The sequence below is a fragment of the Ursus americanus genome, chromosome 21 (assembly GCF_024610735.1).
Source record: "Ursus americanus isolate L20-20 chromosome 21, mUrsAme1.1.p, whole genome shotgun sequence".
NCBI classification, from domain to species: Eukaryota; Metazoa; Chordata; class Mammalia; order Carnivora; family Ursidae; genus Ursus; species Ursus americanus.
The window spans coordinates 30,826,811-30,847,490 of NC_142147.1; the positions used below are offsets into that span (position 1 = coordinate 30,826,811).

Below are 20,680 nucleotides of genomic sequence, written 5' to 3' on the forward strand. Positions count from 1 at the left end.
AGCATTGGCATGACAAGGAACCAGTTGAGATGCCAGTTCTCAGGGCCCGCTCCAGAGCCCCAGAATCAGAAACTATGGAGAGTGGGTCCCAGCAATCTGTGTTTTGATGAGATATCTGGGTGATTTTGGTACTCGTTAGAGTGTGAGAAGCACTGGAGTAACACAGGAGATGGCATGAGTCACAGAAATTCTGCTAACTGGTTCATCTGTTGATGAAGGGTTCTTTTGCTCACATCCCAAACTCAATCTGGTGCTGTCACCAAAGGCTCATTTCCCCAACCCAAAGATAGTATAGAATAATTTAGAGAAGAAGACTGACTTTATTAATTGCTCAGGCAGAACATGTATCTGCTAACTGGTGGGTTAAGCATAAATCCACAAATTAAAAAAAAAAAAATTGGAAGAGACACAGTAATTGGTACCATTTGAGCAAGAACTCTGTTCTATTTTAACATTGTGAAGACAAGTATTTAAATTACTAGGTTATATTCAAGAATCGTGGGAGTTGTTGATTATTACCCAACTACTTGTACTATATTTTATGTATATTTATAATTATACATTCATTCACTCATTGAGCCTTTATTGAGTGCCTACTATTTTCTAGGTACTACTCTAAGAAGTGGGCATGGGAAGATACTATGTCTTCCAGCCCCCAAGGCAACGCTTCCCAATCCTATGGCATCCTACAGCTGCTACATGATCTTGAGATAAAATGTTTCCTGTGAATTTTGCAGTCATTTATCTGTGTCTTCTCTCCCTGCCAGATTAGTGGCAGGATTGCTCTTTTTTCAGTAGGAGTTGATTTTCAGTCCCAGACAATCTTTGACTTTGACTTTGTCAGCACAGAGCAGATGAGTGATTTATGGGTTGAATTGTATATCCCCCTACCCCCAAATTCATATGTTGAAGTCTTAACCCCCAGTACCTCAGAATGTGGCTATATTTGGAGAAAGAGTCTTTAGAGAGGTGATTAAGATAAAATGAGTCCTATGTGTGGCCCTAATCCAGTAGGACTGATATCCTTATAAGAAGAGATTAAGGCACAAGACACACAGACTGAGGCAATCATGTGAGGCCACAGTGAGAAGGTGGCATCTGCAAGTCAAGGAGAGGGGCCTCAATAAAACCAACCTGCCAGGACCCTGATCTTGGACCTCTAGGCTCTAGAACTGTGAGAAAGTAAATTTTTACTGTTTAAGCCGCCCAGTCTATGGTATGTTGTTATGGCAGCCTTAGCAAATGAACACATAAGATCACACGGTTGGTAGAAGCAGTCAGAATTGGAGGTCAGATATACCCCGACTCTTTATTCACTTTGTTACACCATACCACCAACTTCTCTGTTTTGGTGCCTAGACTTACAGTTAGAGACTGCACCCTTTGTATCTTGGTATACAGAGGACAGTGCCGTGTCTAGCACTTACTGGGCTCTCAGCCAACTCTGGTTAGAGTAACGAGCAATGACCATGTGTGTCAATCCATGCCAGGCCTGAGGTCAGAATCAGCCAGAAAGCTCTGTTGTAATAATTATTTTTCTCCATAATCTCCCTAACCTGCTTCTCCTTCCAGGTTCCCACACCAGAAATCCGAGCCCACAACCTCTACCTGGATCTCTCTGCTTATGGGATCGAGGTCACCTCTGTAGCAAAGGAAGCCCCAAGCTTGCCTCAAGCGGTTGAACAGCCAGGTTTCCACCTGAAAATCTATGGAACCTTCCGTAACCGATATATGGCTTTGGCATGTCCAGCTTCTGATTCCAAAGTTGTTCGATTTCTCCGCCATACTCTCAGCCCCTCAGTAAGTACAGAGAGAATGTGGTAGGGAAGTCTTTGTTTTTCATTGTCTAAGAAACTCTAGAGTACTTTAAACTTCACTTTGTGTGTTTCTTTTTTAATTTTCAAATAAAGATTACCATCATTACTGCTATTATATAAAATACATAAATAACATTTATTGATTTCTAAAAAACAGTCTGTAACTCTGCCCCAGAGATTTAAAAAAATGTTTCCAGGCACAATATTGGTAAATAATAACACTGATGTCTCAGTGTCTATGGGTCAGGAATTGGTGTGGCTTAGCTGGTTCCCTCTGGCTTAGCGTCTCTCGTATGTCTGTGGTGAAGGTGTTGGCCAGGTTTGCCCTCCTCTCAAGGCTTAACTGGGGCCCTTGTGTGGGTGTGTTTGTGGGTGTGAACTGAGCTCCCTTATGAGACTCTTAGTGGGAGATATCAGATCTTTGCCTCAGGTCTTTCTGTAAGGCAGCTCATAATGTGGCTTCCCTCAGCATGAGTGAGCAAAGAGGGAGAGAGGCGGAACACCCAGGATGGAAGCCACAGTCTTTATGAGACCTTCCATGTCTTCTGCCATATTGTATTCTTTAGAAGAGAGTTGATCAATTGAGTTCACATTCAAGGGTGGGTGTAACTCAAGGATGTGAATACCAGGAGGTGGGGGTCCCTGGGGGCATCTTAGAGGTTGTCTTTTATGCCCTGGGAGCATAAGTCAGGGCTGTCCCTAATCAATACACAACACTACTGCGGTGTTAGACCAAATAGCTCAAAAACATATTGGATTATTTTCCTGGGCTTATTGTTAACAAAAAAATTATTAAGAATAAAACATATTTGGGGGGAAAAAAGGAAAAGGGAGAAAAAGAATTAGCTTTAATTTCCCTATATGTGCCCACTTTTATTTTTGCCTCAGTTCTGATCCAAATACATAAATATTTTTACATGGTTACATGTATATGTATATATGTATATTTTAGTGCTCATCATCCTTTATACAATTGTTAACCACTGTGCTTCTGTGAGTTCCTTTGCCTGCACTTGAAGCAGATCTCTGAAATAACCTGCATTGATTTCATGGAAGCTCACACTTTTGGAGAGATTTGCAATTCTGCTTTGTAATCAATCTCCATTGATTGTGTTTGCCTTATACTGTTAGAAGATCACTACAGTTGCCTATCAGTCAGATCAGCCAAAAAGGTATCGACGGTGGGCGGGGATAAATTAGAAGCCACTGTTAACGAGGGAGAGATGCTTAAAGGGTATTTTATGAGTGCTGAATTCATTACTGAGCATTTTCATATCGTGATTTTTTTCTTTGGAATTACACTTTTCTTCCTTGGCTGTATCTTGTGTTTTGTTGCCAGTATGTCGTCTGATGAATTTCCTCCGGTGAAGGCACCATGCGGGTGGGTGGCAGGCGTTCTCAGATGCCCATACAACTTCTCCTCTCCTCACTCTGAGCATCAGCACCACACAGGCACACACATTCAGCTTTTTCCTTGCTCATCCAATCTGATCCTGTTCAAGGAATCCATGCAACTGGGTTCCGCCCGTGGCCTCAGGGTAACTCTCCTTTGGTCTAACTCTATAATCAGAATGCCATCCCTTTTGCTGGTGAATGGTTAATTCAAGGATGGGCATGTGACACAATGCTGGCCAGGAAGGGCTGTCCTGGAAGATTTCCCTCATTATTGAATATTGAATGAGGGCCCAAGAAAGAGACGTTCCATTTTTCTGCCTCTGCATATTATCTTCTCACTATAGAACTGTGGCAGCAAACTCTGAATCATGAATGAAACCGGTGCAAGAAGAGAAGCCAATGCCCTGAAAGGAACAGAAGAGTGAAAAGATAAAAAGAACCTGGTCTTTAAATTACCAGCCCTGAAAACACTCCAAATCAGGCGTCTGGTTACCAGAGATATTTTTGTCCTAACTGTATAAGCAGCTTCTAGTTGTGATTCATTAATTGCATCTGAGAGCATCCTAGGTGATGGAGTGTCTGCACCATTTTAATTTCTCTTTGGAGAGCACTCATTTGCTCAGCAAGTATTTACTGAGCACCTGTGTGTGTCAGGCATCATGTGAAGCTCTAGGGATACCGGGATGACTAAGACACGGTCCCTGCCTAATGTCATTAACGTTCTGTTGGGTATAACAGACATTAAAGGAGTAACTCACTTAACAAACATTTTTTTTAAACCAAAATAAATGTAAGTACTATCAGGAGACATGTAGGGTATTAAATGAACTACAAGTAGAACAAATTCTGGAGGGCTGGGAAGGCTGCCTAGAGAAACCTTTATTTGTGCTGAGCCTTGAGAGACTAGGCTCAGGTCTTTACTAAGGCCAGGAGGAATGGGGGACAATTTGGTTGAGACAACAGCATGTACAAAGGCATTTAGGTGCCATAAACCACTGTAGTTTTAGGGCAGAGAGAAAGTGTAGAGGGACAGCAGCTGAATTTGGAGAGAGGCAAGCCAGAGTGGCCAGATCATGCCAGCCAACATGAGCCATGCTGAAGATTTCAGTCCTTTCCATCTACTCCCTCGTCATCCTAGTACTCATTATTTACAGTTGATCCCAAAGAAGGCCTCAATAGGAGAAACAGCCCTTGACTTATCGGTGGCTACGACAAACTGGACCCTGGTGGCTCCAGACAGCTGAAAGAGATCTCGGGCATCAGTGGTGTCAGCAAATAACACTTATTCCAGCTGGCCATGTTCTACAGAAATAGGTTATGCTTGACCCTGGTGTGCTTGCTATTCAGGAATGGTGTGCTCTTCCAAGGCCAGTTGAAACCCATGTCTAACATGTGAGGTGTTTGGCTGCCAACATGGAGAGGCAGACCACATGCATTAAAAGGCCATCTTTCCCAGCCATCTTGGGTTCCATCAAGGGAGCGAGTGTGCATAGAAATTGTGTAGCTATCACAAAGTGGCCCCAAGCAGAAGGACGTTGGTTACTGTGACTCAGCAATGTCATCCAAGACCCAGGCTTTCTTCTGTTCATCTTTCCTGCCAACTCTAGTGTCCCAGTAGTGTCTCTGCCACACTGCCTCAACTCCATGTATGATGTCTATACACCACAGAGTTCCAAGTAGAATGCAAGCTCTCTTTTCCAGAGCCTTTCTCTTTCCAGGAGGAAAACCCTTTCCAGAAGCTCTCAGAAGGCTTTTCCTGATATCACATTGGCCAGAACTGGGTTACATGCTTATCTCCTGACCAATCACTAGCAAAGAGAATGGTTTGCCTTGATTAACTCGGATGATGCAGGTCTACTTCCTGGGGTGGTGCACATTGCTGCCAGATAAACAGAGGGTTTTCTTAGCAAGGAGGAGGGGAATAGCAACTAGTAGGTATCCCAGAGTCTGGACTAGCATGAACCTCAATGCACCTGCAGAAATGCTTCACTTTGGAAGTTCCTCTTACTTGCTAACAGAAGACACTATCTCTGAGGCTAATATCCCTTGTAGATGCATTTTAAGATCATTCCCCAATTCCTTTTTTTCCCTTTTGCTTTAGCTCTTGGCACTGTGACACAGAGATGGGTTCTTTATTGGGTATGGATGAGTTTTTTTCCCTCCTAGAATAATGTGTATTGGTGTACAGGAGAAAATTTCTCAAATAAGTCACCCTGAAATTTAATGGGCATGTGCAGCATATATCCCAGCTAATCTATACAATCTTTAAAATTCAGGGCCAAATTAATCTATACACAGGACCAGTTAAGGTGCCCTCTTCACTTAAAGTCTGCCAAGAGTGTCTTAGATTAAACCATTCTCAATATACTGTCTGCGTTTAATGAAAATATTCTACCTTTATTTTTTGTGTGATGTGTTAACAGAGAAAATTTCCTTGGGATGGAGGTAGGGAAGGAAATGGAGCCGTATGCATAAGGTAGTAAAAAAGGTAGAATAAATCTATCTGTCTCAGCAGATTATAAATTCCTTAAGGGCAGGGAACACCACTTAAGAGGCCATTTAACATTATGTTTAAGAGTTGGGGCCTGATTTCAGGCAAGTTCTGCAACTTACTGTGTGATCTTTGGAAACATACCTACCCTATGTCTCAGCACATCTCAATAATGAGGATAGAAAAAGTACAAACTTCATAGGATGATTCTTTTATAGGAAGAAGTGTCAGAAACCAACTATTTATATAAAGTTTACATAAAATCTGAACTTCTTTTGCACCATGGAGTCCTTTTGCAGTCTGAGAAAACTACAGGAACTTCCTCATGATTATGTATTTATGTATTTATTTATTTATTTGACAGAGAGAGAGACAGCCAGCGAGAGAGGGAACACAAACAGGGGGAGTGGGAGAGGAAGAAGCAGGCTCCCAGTGGAGGAGCCTGATGTGGGGCTCGATCCCAGAACACCAGGATCACGCCCCGAGCTGAAGGCAGACGCTTAACGACTGAGCCACCCAGGCACCCCAGGATTATGTTTTTAAAAATGCTTAAGATAAAGTATGTGAGATAACAAAGAAAATGATAGAATTAAAATACAGTTATCAAAATGTTTTCAAAAAATACCTGAGTAGAAAATATGTGCTTCTTTATTAATGCATGATATATGATCTAGTGATATATAAATTCTGATAATTTGGTTAATTTCAGAGAAGTGATAAGCATAAACAATGCTTGAAATTTCTGCAACAACTATAATATCATTTGAAAACACCCAGCATTTTTTTGGAAACAAAGCCATGGGTACTACTATAATTACTTTCACAATGGAAGGAAGTGCTAAATTTCATTTAGAGGTTGATCAAAGTAGAGTTATAATTTTTTTTCCTGGTCTCAGGTTAAGAACCAAATATGGGTTGTACCTTAAGCATTTTCTTTATTATCAACCTTTCACAACAAAATTTTAGACAACGATTTAATTATCATTCCTGTCCTCTACCAGCACCAATTGTGAGAAGTTCCATTAGTCTCCTGGCTTATTGTTAAAATCATCATGAGAAACACCGTTTTGTCAGCCTGGATGATGGAACCCAGGCTCTCAAGTCTCTTACCCTCTCCTTGTAGATAATGAAGACCATCTTCCACCAAGCATTCAACACCTACAAGATGGACATTGAGCCTCGCGTGAGGGACACCGCGATGCCTCGAGTGCAGTGCAGCAGGAAGCTGTTTGAGATTGTTCTGTCCCACAGGCGGGCCACCGCAGCCTACATCCAGGGTGAGGGCAGGGTGGTCACCGTGGAGGGGGAGGCAGCTCGAGTGCTCAACTTTGACACAGGTAGGCTGCTGTGCAGGGCAGTTTCTGGGTATTTGTTTAGAATATTCCCCTTAGCCTGGAAGTGGTGGGGGGAAGTGAGGGAGCAGGACTGAAGTAGGACAAGCAGGGGCAAGGGACTCTCTTCCTGGGCAGATCCTAAATTCCTTAAGGGCAGGGACCATGTCTTCATATATGACATCACAGTATGAGCTGGGGCACCAGATCTCTTCTACTTGCTAATACTTCATATCCAACCTCTCTCAGCTTCTGTTTTCACATCTGTATAATGGGGATATTAGTAGCGTACTCCTCATAGGCGTTGTGAGATTCAATGAGTTCGTGTCTATAAGGATTTTACTTATTCATTTGAGAGAGAGAGAGCACAAGCAGGGGGAGGAGCAAAGGGAGAGGGAGAAGCAGACTCCCCGCTCAGCAGGGAACCCGATGTGGGACTGGATCCCTGGACCCTGGGATCATGACCTGAGCCCAGGGCAGGCGCTTAACCGACTGAGCCACCCAGGCGCTCCCTCAATGAGTTAATATCTAGAGTGCTTAGTAGGAGCTGAATAACATTGGCCACTATTTTCTATGCTTGACACAGAAAACAAACATAATAATTTCTTAATGTTTTTTTAAATTCATGCAAAAAACTGAAGAAAGTTCAACAACTGAGTTAATTTCTTTTAGCACCACAGCTGATTCAGATTGGTGCCATAGAGTGGAGGACAAGACTGTGACTACAGGGGCAGATGTCCTTAATTCAACCCTGGGTTCCACCGTTTATGCTGTAGGGATAAATTAGGAAAATTACTAACCTGTCCCTACCTCACTGGCAATGTGGGTAAAAAAATAGCATTGAGCTCATAGGGGTTTTGGGATAAATAATCCACACGAAGTTTTCAGCACAGTGCCTGCGACATGGTATTATTTGTTCACAGGTATTTCACATGTATCATGCAGCAGTCTCTCTTCTAAGCCTCTGCAGGCGTTACCTCCTGTAATCCTTCCCTCCCCCTCCCAAGGGGCAGGCATTAACATTACCTGCATTTTCTGGATGGGGAAACGGAGGTCTAATGCAATTACCCAGCTAGTGGCAGAGCGGGACTTGCACACAAGTGCTAAGTGCCCATCATGCTGCCCCCATCTGGGTTGTAGGTCTATTTTTAGCAGTTGCTAGAGATGTAGAAAGCACTTGGGACAAAGAGAAAGGTGAAGATGAAAAAATGAGCATTTTTCTTTAAAAGGAGATCTGGAGCTTGAAAGAGGAAGGAAATAAATTATCCTTGTGTTTTCAGCTGAAGAAATGGAGGCTGAAGTTCAGATTTTTACCCAAGCACCCTCTGGAAATAGGAGGTCAAATGAGGGTTCAAGTGCAGTTCTGTCAGACCCTGGGGGCCCATGGCACCCTCACTGCCCCCATCACCTCCTCAATCACAGACACAGACATACACACACACACACAGACACACACACACACGCACAGTGCTGAGGAACAGACCTGGTACATCTCTCTGAACTTTCTTCTAAGAATTTGATCATGGTTCCAAGTACATAGCCCAGGAGGAAATGGGATGGCAGGGGAATGGCTTTTTTGCATGTGATCCATTTTATTTTTGCTAAGTTAACAAAACACTGTTTGCCTAGGGGAGCTAAATCAGGCTGTTTAAATTTCCCTGTCACTACAAATATTCTCTTGATTTATGAAAAAATAATCAATAAATGTGTGTCGATTTGGATTAGCACAATTATAAAATATATGCACGGCACGGGGCCTTTTGTTTTTCAATTTGCATTTCTTGTGGCCTTTAGATACAAGCACCGGAGAAAGCATTTGAAATAACAATGGTAACAATGATAATGAGACACAATAATTGTGGTCATTTATTGAGTGCCTGCCCTGGGTTAGGCATCGTACTGGGAATTTCCTATTCATTATACTGTTTAATTTTCTCAAAAATATTATGAGGGCAAACTTCTGATTCAAGACAGTAGATTAGATGCATACATTTATAGCCACTTTCTCTCAAAAGCTCATTAAAATGGCAAAAATCCATACTTCTATTTTGTTTTGGTACATAAATATTTAAGGACAACTGAAGCAGGAGAGTAGATTATAAAAAGAACATTCTGGAATGTGGAAAACAAAAGAAGCACATGTGGTTGAACTTCTTGGATTAGTTGAACTTCTTGGATCAAGTGGCAGAATACCCAGATTAATAGTGGTTTAAATACATGCAGTTTATTTCTCTCATATAAATATGGAATTGGGAGTAAGGAGTAGGCGAAAGAGTTACATAACATTGTCAGGGACCTAGGCTCTTTGTGCCTTTCATCACTTCCCTGGGTGTAAACCTCACCTCATGGTCCAAGAAGGATGTTTGAGCTCCAGGCATCACATCCATTTTCTAGCTGGCAGGTGCAATTAGGCATGTACCTCACTTTAAAGACACTTCTGTTTTAGGTTTTTATCACATGTCTTTCACCCAAGTTACCAGTATCTATTAGGGATAGATGTTATCCAGTTTCAGTAAGCCATTTTAATATTTATCTTTATGATTAACTAGAGCCTAGTGAACTAACAAGTATGAAACAGATGCTGTACCTGAAATTTAGTCAGCTTTGGAGTCTGAAACACTTAGCCTTGTGCTATGTAGCTCTTAGGAATGCCAGGTCTGGGAACAGCTATGGGGATAACCACAAGAAAATGTTTGTCTTATTTATATATTTATTCATGAATTTATCTAAAAATTATTTTTTGAGACTACATAATCCATGCACAAATTACAAAATTCAAAGTGGATGCCATGAAAGCCTTTCTCTCATTACTCACTGCTACTACTCGGAAATGCTCTCTGCTCTGGAAGCCACCACCGGCTTATTTTATATCCTCAGAAAATCATTTTCATGTAAGGGAGTGGCTGTTTAGATTAGCATTTTAAGTAGCCGGCTCTGATCAAGGTGCCCACTGCAGACAGAAGACAGGCTTTACGGAGAAGCTGTGGGAGAGGGTGAGAGGCAGTTCTAGGAATTCAGGGAGAGTATGTTATTGTTTCTTTCTAAAAGAATTTACCGCAAATGCGCTGGAAGATCCCATAAGTGCACATAAACACAGTTCCTTTGGTTGATGAGTTCAGATTTCCTGTACGACACATGGGAGGCAGTAGAGCTAGGTGGTTAAGATACAATACAGACTAGACCTGGGAGACCTGGGCGTCATCTCTGCTCTGTGGCCAGGTTCGTGCTCTCCCTGCTAATCTGAACCTTAGTTTATCTCTTGTGTAGAGTGGGGCTAATGATACCCGCCTCTATGTGTTTGTCACAATGGTGTATGTGATAATGCTGGTAAAACCTTCATATAATTATGCATATGCTTGAAAGTCAGATCTAAAATCAGAGTTGTACTTCATGGTTGAATTTCAAAATGCTTAAAGCCCACTTCTAGTCACCAATCAGAACAATGACAAGAGCGAACATCTTGTGGTACAGTATTTAAGAATAACAGCTTGCCTTGTGCCTAGCACTGTGCTGAGTGCTTTGGAGTCATTGCCTTTTTTTCTTTGTTTCTTTTCTTTTCTTTATGTCCCCTTCTCCTGGTGTATTCACGTGTGCATATCTGGCAGGATCTGGGGTGAATCTTGGGCTCCAGGGCCTGGAGTCTTTGGATGAATTCATTTGCAAGATTGCAACAGCTGTGGATCAGAGCGACATCTTGGAAGCTTTGGCTGCCAAAATAAGACACTCTAAGCAGGTGGCGGAAGACTTTAAACGGAATGGACTCCTCACCACAGTTTTCGAGTGACTGGGGGCAACACGACTGCCTCCCAGGGGGTCATTCTTCTAGCTGTGGGGCAGAAAGTATCCAGGAATGAAGTTAGGCTGAAATAGAATTTCGAGAATGGTGGCAAGTTAGCAGTTATATAGTAAAGCTACATTGAAACATGAGGCCTTTAAATGTAAATTAAATGAAATTTCCAAATGTGAGGGTCTGATTTGGAGATGTCAGTGCAATAGAAATGAACTCACCAGGGAAGAGTGCCTCACTGTGGCCTAGAGAAAATGAGCCCTGTTACTAAGTCCTGAAGACTCTCATAAGAAAACAAAATCATTCTCTCCTAATGCTTCAGGGAATCAAGTTCTGTCTCTTTAAAGCAAATGTGGCAGGAGGTTAACAATTACTGTATCTAGGTCTGTGTGTTGCAGGGGTGGTAATTTGGACGTTGATCGGACTTGTCTTAACTTTTCTTGATGTTTGAAAAATTTCATAATAAAACGTGTTGGGAGAAAGGAATAAAGTAGATCACCATAAATAAAAGTAGAACAGATACAGTATCATTGAAAATAAAAAAAACACAGTACTTTAAATAAAATGGATTTAGCTTTATGAACAATTCACTTTTTTTACTTTGTTTTTCTTATTTTCTTATGGAGGAGTGAAAACCCCTGGGCACCCCAGTACTGAGGACCCCCTGTTCTGGAAAGATAGCACACAGGGGAACGTTAGTAGAGAGGATGAGTTCGGGGCTAGTCCTCTTGTCTGGATTCTAATTCCAGAGCCTGCTGGCTCTTACTCACTGAGGGACCACAGACAAGTTACTTAAATTCTGTGTGCCCCAGTTTCTTCATCTGTAAAAACAGGGCTGATAATGAAATAAGGCAAGTTAAGTGACTTGGTCACTGTAAGTGACATGAGCATTTGGGTTCCAAAGATAATTACAGGAAACCCTACCACCGAAACTCACCCTTGCCTCTGTATACCTGTACATCTTGGTTTAAACTTCTCTTACAATCCTCAAACCATAGTTCTTTGTGTGTCTGTAAGTCTTATCCTAATTGACTGATTTCTGGATGCAAGGGATATTTCGATTTTCTTGTTTTTTTCTCAGACACATGGCATAACTTTTTTTCACTTATTGTGTGTTTGTGTGAATAAATGAAATACAAACACACCTTCCTATGTAAGGCCACATTGACCAGGAGAGAGTTTTCCCTGGGAATCCTGTTCAGTATTCTTCCTTATTGGTTACTTTCCATGAGAAGTTTGTCAGAGGAGCCAGGAAGGCTTCCCGAGTCTCATTGGCATATTGCCTTTGGCACCAGCACAGGAAACTTAATTTCCCAAAGAATGGTGACTTCTATTAAAGCAGGTTTGACGAATTGTTGGGCTGTTTGTGTGTGTGAGGGGGAGGGCAATGACCATCATCACGGTAATGATAGGAACTAAACAAGTGTGGGCCTGGGGTGAGGGGTGGGGTGTGTGGGGTGCCTGGGTGGCTCTGTCAAGTAAGCAGCTGCCTTAGGCTCAGGTCATGATCCCAGCGTCCTGGGATCAAGCCCCTTTGGCTCCCTGCTCATCGGAGAGTCTGCTTCTCCCTCTCCCTTTGCCCCTCCCCCTCTGCTAAGGCCCTGTCTCTCGCTTTCTCTCTCCCTCAAATAAATAAATAATAAAAACCTTAAAAAAAAAAAAGAAAGAAATGTGGCCCCAGGGATGTTCCCCTAAAGCTTGTGTCCACCACGTAAGTAATGCCAAACTGCTTTTAGCAGCAACTCGTCAGTCTATGTTCATCAATTGTCAGTGCATAAATGGTCACTCAAAGAGAAAAGACAGTTCAAATGTAGAAATCCTTGTCAGGGATTGGTCTTTAGCCTTTCAGATCGTGGGCACATAGGGCCATCTGGTGTGCAGTTGTATAACCACACATTGGATTTTTTTAAGATCTCCTCACTACCCATCAATGTGACTTAGTTGGCTTTACAAAAGCAAACCATTCTTTAGGCTTATTTAGGCATACATATTGAGGACCTTGGCTCATTCCCAAACTTAAGGCTCCTCAAACCTATAATAATCTATATGCTAAATAGAGCTCTCACCCTCTTAGAGATCCTTGTAAGACCAACGTCAAAGCCATGTGTGAGGTAGAGCTCAAGGGGCAAGAAGTGGAGGTGCACAGAGGAAGCCAGTAGAGAGAGCAGGACAATGTAGCTCATGAGCAGAGAGTGAGGAGCAAGAGACTATGAAATCCACAAGAGGAATAAAAGGAGCCTGTCCTTGGGCTCGCTCAGGCCCTGATAACATTCTAATTTAGCTCATGTGCACCCTGGCATAAACTTTTGCTTAAGTCTCTGTTGCTTGCAATAAAATAAACATGACTAAAACAATATCAGTTTGAATGAAGCCAAAAGACTAGAAATCCTAAAATCTGGCATGCCTACCTTCATAAATCCCCAAATGCCTGTATGTCTTACTCTTTTAATCTTCTGATAGAAGCCACAGATAAAAAGTAGAAAGAAAGGAATGAAATTAGGTCATCATAACCATTTGGGACCATTATTGGTATCTGGGCCACTCAGCCAGACTTCTGTCAATCCATTGGTTTCAACTCTGGAGCGACTAGGAATTGAAGAAACCTGTGCCCTCAGACAGTGCTAGAGAATTGGCAATCTGAACTAGCAGGGTCTGAATGCCACCTTGTGAATCTCTGGCCAGGAAGGGTCTCTTCAACATCTTAAATACTTCCCACCATTTAATTTATGAGTTAGTAGTTTTCTGGCTTACTGTCAGTGTAGATCAGTGTTCTCAACTGGGGGTACAATTGGCAACAGCTTGGAGACTTACTGATTTTACAGCTTGGGGGAGGGGGGACACCACTGGTATTTAGCAGGTAGAGGCCGGAGGTGCTGCTAAATATCATACAATGCACAGGACAAGACTCCCCCCCCCTCTCCAAGCAACAAAGAATTATCTGGCCCCAAATGTCAGTAGTGCTGAGGTTGAGAAACCATGATGTCCATGGCAGGAGAAGCCTTGAGGGAATAGTTTAAGTGGTAGGAAGAGCAGAGGGTTGACCCTGAAGTTGTGAATTTTACCAAGGGGAGCACTACCAAGTTTTGGGGAAGATACCATACCGTATCACTACCTGTGGCCTGATGCTGAGTCATAGGCAACAGGTGCCCCGAGAGGCTCTGGTGAAGGCAATCAGAGATAAATCTAAGTGGTCAGTCCTTGAGCAGAGCTACAGATTATGATTGGAAAGGCAAAGACTAATCAGTTTGATTCTATTTATTCCCCTTTCCATCATTTGGGGTCATTGTGACCTAATCTCTATTTATATTCAAGGAATAAATTGGCTTGGGTGACAGAGACAAGGGGTTAAATTGGAGGGAACAGAAGAGCAGCATATTAATAAATTAACTTATTTAAATGTATATGGGTTGGAGAGTGATGTTTTGATAGGTCTGAGATACAATAGTGGACCTGTGAAAACTAAAGTATATTTTCATTAAGTTAGCTTTTGGTTGGGCACCTTCAAAGGAAAGCGAGTCTCTTCCCTAAAAAGCGTGCAGAGCGGGAATCCCAAAGCAATATCAATTTCAGAACTTGAAGGCAAAAAGCAACACAGCTCCCTGCCTCCCCATGCCCCCCACCTGTTTAAATATGTAATTTAAAAAAATAAAAGAAATTTCAAAGATATGTAATTTTTGAGATGGAGGCTTGCATTGTTCTGAGACCTAGGCCATGGCAATCCTGGTCAGTAGACTTCCCTGTGATAGTGAGTTGGGGAGTGAGTTTCAATTGGGAAATGTTCTGGAAAACAACTTAGGCAAGACCAAGTTAAATATATGCTTCCAGTTGTTGACACAGGACATTGATAGAATATTTGTAGGTGCTCCAAGAGGATTTGAGAGAGTCTACTTTGTAAATTGGGAATTGGTTTTTTACTAGGTTGACTTATAGAGGGCCAAACCTATGAAATCACATTGATTCATTAATTTATTTCATTCAATGAACTTGAAGGTGTTGGCATTTTACCAAGTGCTAGCGATAGAAAGAAGCATAAGATGTGATGCTCTGTCAGTTTAGTCAGGAGTACGCAGATAAATAGGTAATTGTAGTATAGCAATACGGCCTCAACTGCCAGTTACTCCCCTGCTCTTCTTTCTTCTAACTGTGCCCACCTCACGGAGGTGTCGGCTCCAGGAAAGAGATCATCTATGAATTCTTGGCCCGGAATTAAGCGGTTTATAAACGTTAGCCCTTTATTTGTCAACAGAGTCATGCTGTGGCTGGGAGCATCTTCTCCAAGCGGGAATTTGCATTTTTAACGTTCCCACGCTTTACCTGTTATGGTTACATGCACGACAAAGTGTGTGAGTCAGCCTGGGTGATGGGAAGCTCTGGAAGGTTTCTGGGCAGGAACATCCAGTCTTCACAATGTCCTAAAAGACGGAGAGGACAGAGCCCAGAGAACCAGCATTCGCATCCCTGCTTTCTGCTCCGCTGTCCCTTCCTGCGGGGCCTGGCCTACATTTCCCAGGATGCTCATTTTCTGGAGCTCCAGCAGGATTGGGCAGACCGACGCGGAAGTAATTACGGGTCGCTGAGCAACGGGCGGAGTCCTGGAACAGGACTGGAGGCTCACGCCCCTTCCCCGAGGCCGGGAGGTGGACGAAGCTCAGCTCCATCTCCAGAGTAACGGGGCGTCCACCGGCTTTTACTTCCAGCTGAGAGGCAGTGCGATCTCTCCGGTGCTTTCACCGGAGTTCTTCCCAGGCCCCGCCCCTTTTACGCCTGCAGCTGCGAAACGCGGGAGACTGAATTCTAGCTACCGAGGCGTCTGAGCGGCTCGCGGCGGCGCAGTGCGCAGGCGCGAGCGTTTGGGTCTGGCCGCGCGCGGCGCTCGGTTGAAGCGGGAGTGAGTTTCTGGGCGCAGAGACCCGGCAGCGGGCGACCGAGAGAGTGGGTGACTGAGCGCCTCCCCTGCCGTCATGGCAGCCCTGCGCTACGCTGGCCTGGACGACACGGACAGCGAGGACGAGCTGCCCCCGGGCTGGGAGCAGAGAACCACCAAGGACGGCTGGGTTTACTATGCCAAGTAAGGGGTTGCAGGGGGGCCGCCGGGCCTGGGACACACCTGGAGGGGGCCGCACCTAGAACCCTGACGGCCTCACGTGCCCGGGACCCTGCGCTGCCTGGAATGCCACCTGCGCGGGGACGGTCTCGGGCCGGCTGTCCGAGCTTGGCGAGGCCGCGTGAATTGGAGGCAATAGTTAAAGACCTTCCTCAGGGAGGCTCCCAGGGTCCCCAGGACGGATTGGCCGCTTTTCTGGGCCCTGGGTCCAGCGGGAGTCACCTGGCAGCGTCCAGGCGCGCCCTCTGCTGCTCAGGAGTCGGCGCTGCACGGTGCCTTGGTGGCCCGCAGGCCTTACTTCTTCATCCAGGAGTAACAATCAGGAAAAACAAAACAAAACCAAAAACCAGTTCCCAGCTCCCTCCTGCAGGGGTCTGGGGTGGGGAGCTAGGAGTATGTATTTTTTAATAAACGTCCTAATATAGTTATGTGTATGTATATACATACATACATTTGTATATATGATAGAACTCCAATAGTTTCTGGCAAAGTTTTGGAAACACTAGCAGACCCTTTCTCCCTTCCCTTACTGTGTGAATTTGGGCCATTGAAAGAACTCTCAGTCACCGTTTTTTCACCTGTAAAATGGGTTGACAGAATTTTAATTCAGGCACTGTACATAAAACACTTAGCACAGTTCTAATAAGTACTCTGCTCAATAACTTAGCTTTTCCCGCTCTCTCTGCAGCTGTGACAGCGTCACCTAAGCCTCATATTAGGATCACCTGCTGATGGTTCTAAAAACAGATTAAAAGCAGCACACACTCAGCATGGGGAATCTGTTTTATAGGCTTTACCTGTAAGGCAGGTTATCATTTGGCTTTGAGAAACAAGGTTGTAAATTAGTGATTTTCAACATCTGGAAAACTTAGAAAATACCTTTTCCGTGGTTCCTCCTCCAGAGATTTTCATTTAACTGATTTGGGCCCTCCCCACCTCCGCTGGTATGTTGTAAGCTCTTCCCAGGAGATTCTTACCTACCCAGGGTTGTGAGCCGCTGCTGTCTTCCATTGCTTGGTAGGAAGAAAACCAGAAGGAAAAAAGACAAAAAAAAAACAAAAAAAACAAACCAAACCCGTGGTGAGTTTATTCATTCAAGACACGTTGGGGTTTTATTGTGTGCCAGGCATTTTGCTGGGCACTGGTTGTACTGAGGTAAATAAGACCCCCTTGTCACCCAGTCTTACATGGCAGAGTGGCACATGGCTAGTTCCAGGGCGACGTGTGCATAGTGAGCAGCAGCCTGCTAACGTGAGGCATGTGTTGGAGAGATGGGGGGCACCTGATCTGGGCCTCAGCACAAGTAGAGGAGGACATGTTCGTGGCCAGGAGGGCAGCCCAGGCGGAGGAGACAGAGTGGAGGCCTCTCTATGGCCCACGTACTGGTGCAGGGATGGGAAGATTGAGGCAGCAGAGGAAGGCCCCAGTGTATGGAGGACCTCATGGAAGAGCTGGGGCTCCATCATTAGGACCTGGGGGCCCACTAAAGGCTTGGAGCCAGGGAGTGCCGTCGGATTTATGTCTTTTGAAAGGTGATTTCTGGCTCTGGAGAATGGTAGGGGCAAGTCTAGCAGCAGGTAGCCATTAGGCTGTTGTGGGGCTCCAGGCAGCTTCTGGGTGCACACTTGCTGTTACCTCTGCCTGGAGATCTATGTGAAGGGCTTTGTCATCCCCCAGAGCTGAGCTTAAATGCCACTGCCCAAGAGACCTTCCGCTTATCCCTGACCCCCTGCACCCTCCTCCTAGCGTCTCGTTATCTGAGTCATGGTACTTGGCCTTTTCTTTAGGCATCTTAGCCATATTCTCCTTGTTTGTGCTCTGTCTTCCTCCCCCAGATTGTAAGCTTCATGAGGGCAGGGACCTTTTCTTATTACCCTCTGAATCCCCTATGCTTAGCACCTGGGAGACATAAGTCCACGTGGAATGAATGAATGAATTCCTCCAGTGAAGGGTTCTTTGGGCCTCCCTGAGCAGGTGGCATACTGGGCCCTGGAATGAAAAGGTGCACAGGACTGGCATCCTGGCTGTTAGAGCCCTCCTCTGCCTCCTGCTTTGTGTGGGGCTTACCTTTATCTGGCCATTTAGCCTAGGCTCCCTGGCTTCAAGTTCACCTGAAGCCTGGTGTTACCCGGTCTCTTCCCCTGCCTTATGCTGGGTGGCTTTTCCTACCTGCTTCCTTCCTCAATGGCGTCCATTGTCTGGGCTCTTCTTTCAGTAAGATCTGCACATCTCAGTCAGCTCCTCCAAGTGCCTCCAGGGGATTCACTGGTGCATATATGGTCCCTGAAAAGGCTCTCCACCCTCCCCAGTGTTGGGTCTCAAACTGGCCTGTCTGACCCCATTGTTTACACTGAATCTGTAGTGACAAGTTTTGGCTGGGTCCTAGCTGGGGGTACCCCTCTCAGGTCCCCCTCTCCAGTCCCCCGGCCCTCTGTTCTTTAGCTCTCTGGGTGGAAGGAATGCCTCTGACCAATCTTAACCCTGAATTCCCAGCAGTCCCCCTTGATCTCTCCTGACCTGCAAGCATCCTGGTCTTTTTTGCTCTTAACTCTCAAAGGGTCACTTGTCCTCTCGGGGTTTGGGAAACTGTTAATGGGCTAAAAAAAGACTGCCCTCTGAGTAGTTCCTGTTTTCAAATGGTCTTCTTCTCAACTGCAGCAAGGGTACCCCCAAGGACAGAGGCTGTAGCTCCCAATGAGACCCACTGCCCCAACTCATACCTTTGTCCCTCTCCTGTCATGTAGCTTCTTTTGGCCCCTTGTGCTTTCCCATGTGTCCCTTGGTGCACTCACAGACCTCAAGAGCACACATATCCTATGTCTCCAGGGCCCACCAGGCTGGGCTTTCAAGGAAAGGACTGTCCCACCACTGAGGGCAGACCTGGCACCAGAGAGAGCTGGCGGGCCTTTCTCCCCACCTTGGACGGTCCAGAGCAGATTCTTCGCTCAAGCCAGGAGGTGGGGATGGAAGGACAAGGTCTCAGTGCCTGGGGCTGTCGCTGCAGTCACCCGGGCCTTCCTGGGCCCTCCACCCCCAGCCCTTCTTCTGAAGCCTGGGTGTCTTGGCTGCCAGAGGGACAGCCGGTCTTGCCCGGTCAGGAGATGTTTCCCTGGCCCGAGGGGCTGGCCCTCCTCACAGTCAGCTGTCTCCAAGTTAACTATACTTCAAAAACAAATTTCTAGAATATCATACTTGAAAGTGATATCCATGTAATGTGGTACGAATTTAATTTTAATCCTTTTGGTTTAAATTAAAATCACTGTTAATTATCTCTTAAAATGACAAAAAGCTTATTGAAAAAGAAAAAAATAGCAGAGGCTTCTGTTTAAAGGAGAGGAGGATAACACTTTGGGGACATGTGTCGTGGTTTTCTGTTCATTAGAAAGTCAATTTAGGTTACAATTAAAAACACTTTAAGCTTTATATGTAAGTATTTATTTAAATTAATGCTTTTGTGTGAAAGGCACGGTTCTTAGTTCTTCACATATGTTAACTCATTGAGTCCTCAGTAGCAACAAGGAGCAGCTTCTGCTGTTATCCCCATTTTACAGGTGGGGAAACTGAGGCACAGGGAGGTGAAACACCTCTTTAAGGGCACATGGCTGGCGAGTGGGAGAGCCAGAACTTATGAGCATTTGGGCTCTGAAATCCTCACGACCAAATTATGTTCTTTTCTCTTGTGTCAGGCCTGGGGTTCTCCCCCAGGGACACCGTGTCCTTCAGAGGACAGCTGGCGATGTCTGGAGACACTTTCTGTTGCCACAACTGTGGTATATTAGCATCTACTAGGTGGAGACTGGGGATGCAGCTAATCATCTTGCAGTGCACAGGGCAGCCCCAGCAGCCCAGAACGATCTGGCTTCAATGTCAGGACTGCCAGTGGTACGAAGCCCTGACTTAAGCATTTTCTGTCAGAGTCCAAAACATGGGGTGACAATATTTATATTGGTTTTTTTTTTTTAAATGTTTTTCAGGACAGAAAAAAAAAATGTTCTCAGTGAATTTTCCAGCTCTTTTGGAAAGCATTTATTCATTCCAGCTGTTTACATTTGGGCAACTAGTTGGGCCAGGCCCAGGGCTGGGTGTCTGAGGGTTCAGGTGGACGCAGGCCTTGTAGAGGGTCAGTGTTCCACTCAAAGGGGCACTTTGTGGATTCTCGAGGGCAGGTTTTTTTTTGGAGTTCGGCTCGAAACTCATTTCATGCCTGCCTGTGGGTATGCAATCTACTTTTAACGCTAAGCAGAGGAGAATGTAAAATCACATCTGTAAACTTTTCTTGAAGAAGCATGAGGAGGAAAGCAAAGCAAAGAGCAGAAACGATGTATGTCATTGCCAGCGTCTGGTTTGTCTGCTCGCTGTTCCCTTCAGTTTGCAAGGAGAAGCTAGGGCTGTGTCCATGAGGAGCTTATCATTACCAGGGACTCAGGCTCTCCTTTTTTGCAAGTAGGATTTCGTGGTGGTCAGTGTACAAGTAGACGTTGGTCCTTGCTGCTGATACCCTGCATTTGTACAGTGACTTCATTGTTTGCCAATCACTGTCACCAGTAGGGTGTCCCTTACCTTTCCAACAGCTCTGTGAGGTGGGTGTGGGGCCAGGGAGACTGGCTGACTGATTATAGGCATTTGGGAGCCCAAGGCTTTGGCCTCCTGAGTCCCGTGTCCACAGAGCTGTTGCACCTGCTCTGAGAGTTTGCAAAAACAGACCTGAAGCCCACAGTTTCCCCAGAAAACCTTGCTTGCCACGTGTAAAATTTT

The 20,680-nt window shown here is 44.7% G+C and overlaps 1 protein-coding gene across 8 annotated transcripts in view; it reads left to right on the top strand.

Moving 5' to 3' along the window:
• The window catches only part of WWOX (WW domain containing oxidoreductase), a 957,318-nt gene that overhangs the window by 18,766 nt on the left and 917,872 nt on the right, over nucleotides 1-20,680 (top strand). For 2 of the 8 annotated variants that reach the window (XM_045796224.2, XM_045796218.2), the window contains 3 exons: nucleotides 1,573-1,800; nucleotides 6,827-7,040; nucleotides 10,640-11,407. In XM_045796224.2, coding sequence (XP_045652180.1) covers nucleotides 1,573-1,800; nucleotides 6,827-7,040; nucleotides 10,640-10,818 — 621 coding nt within the window. In that variant the 3' untranslated portion in view covers nucleotides 10,819-11,407. Of the gene's footprint in view, nucleotides 1-1,572; nucleotides 1,801-6,826; nucleotides 7,041-10,639; nucleotides 11,408-15,383; nucleotides 15,890-20,680 lie in introns of those variants that run through there. The other 6 variants (XM_045796222.2, XM_045796225.2, XM_087870631.1 and 3 more) reach the window with 6 other exon arrangements.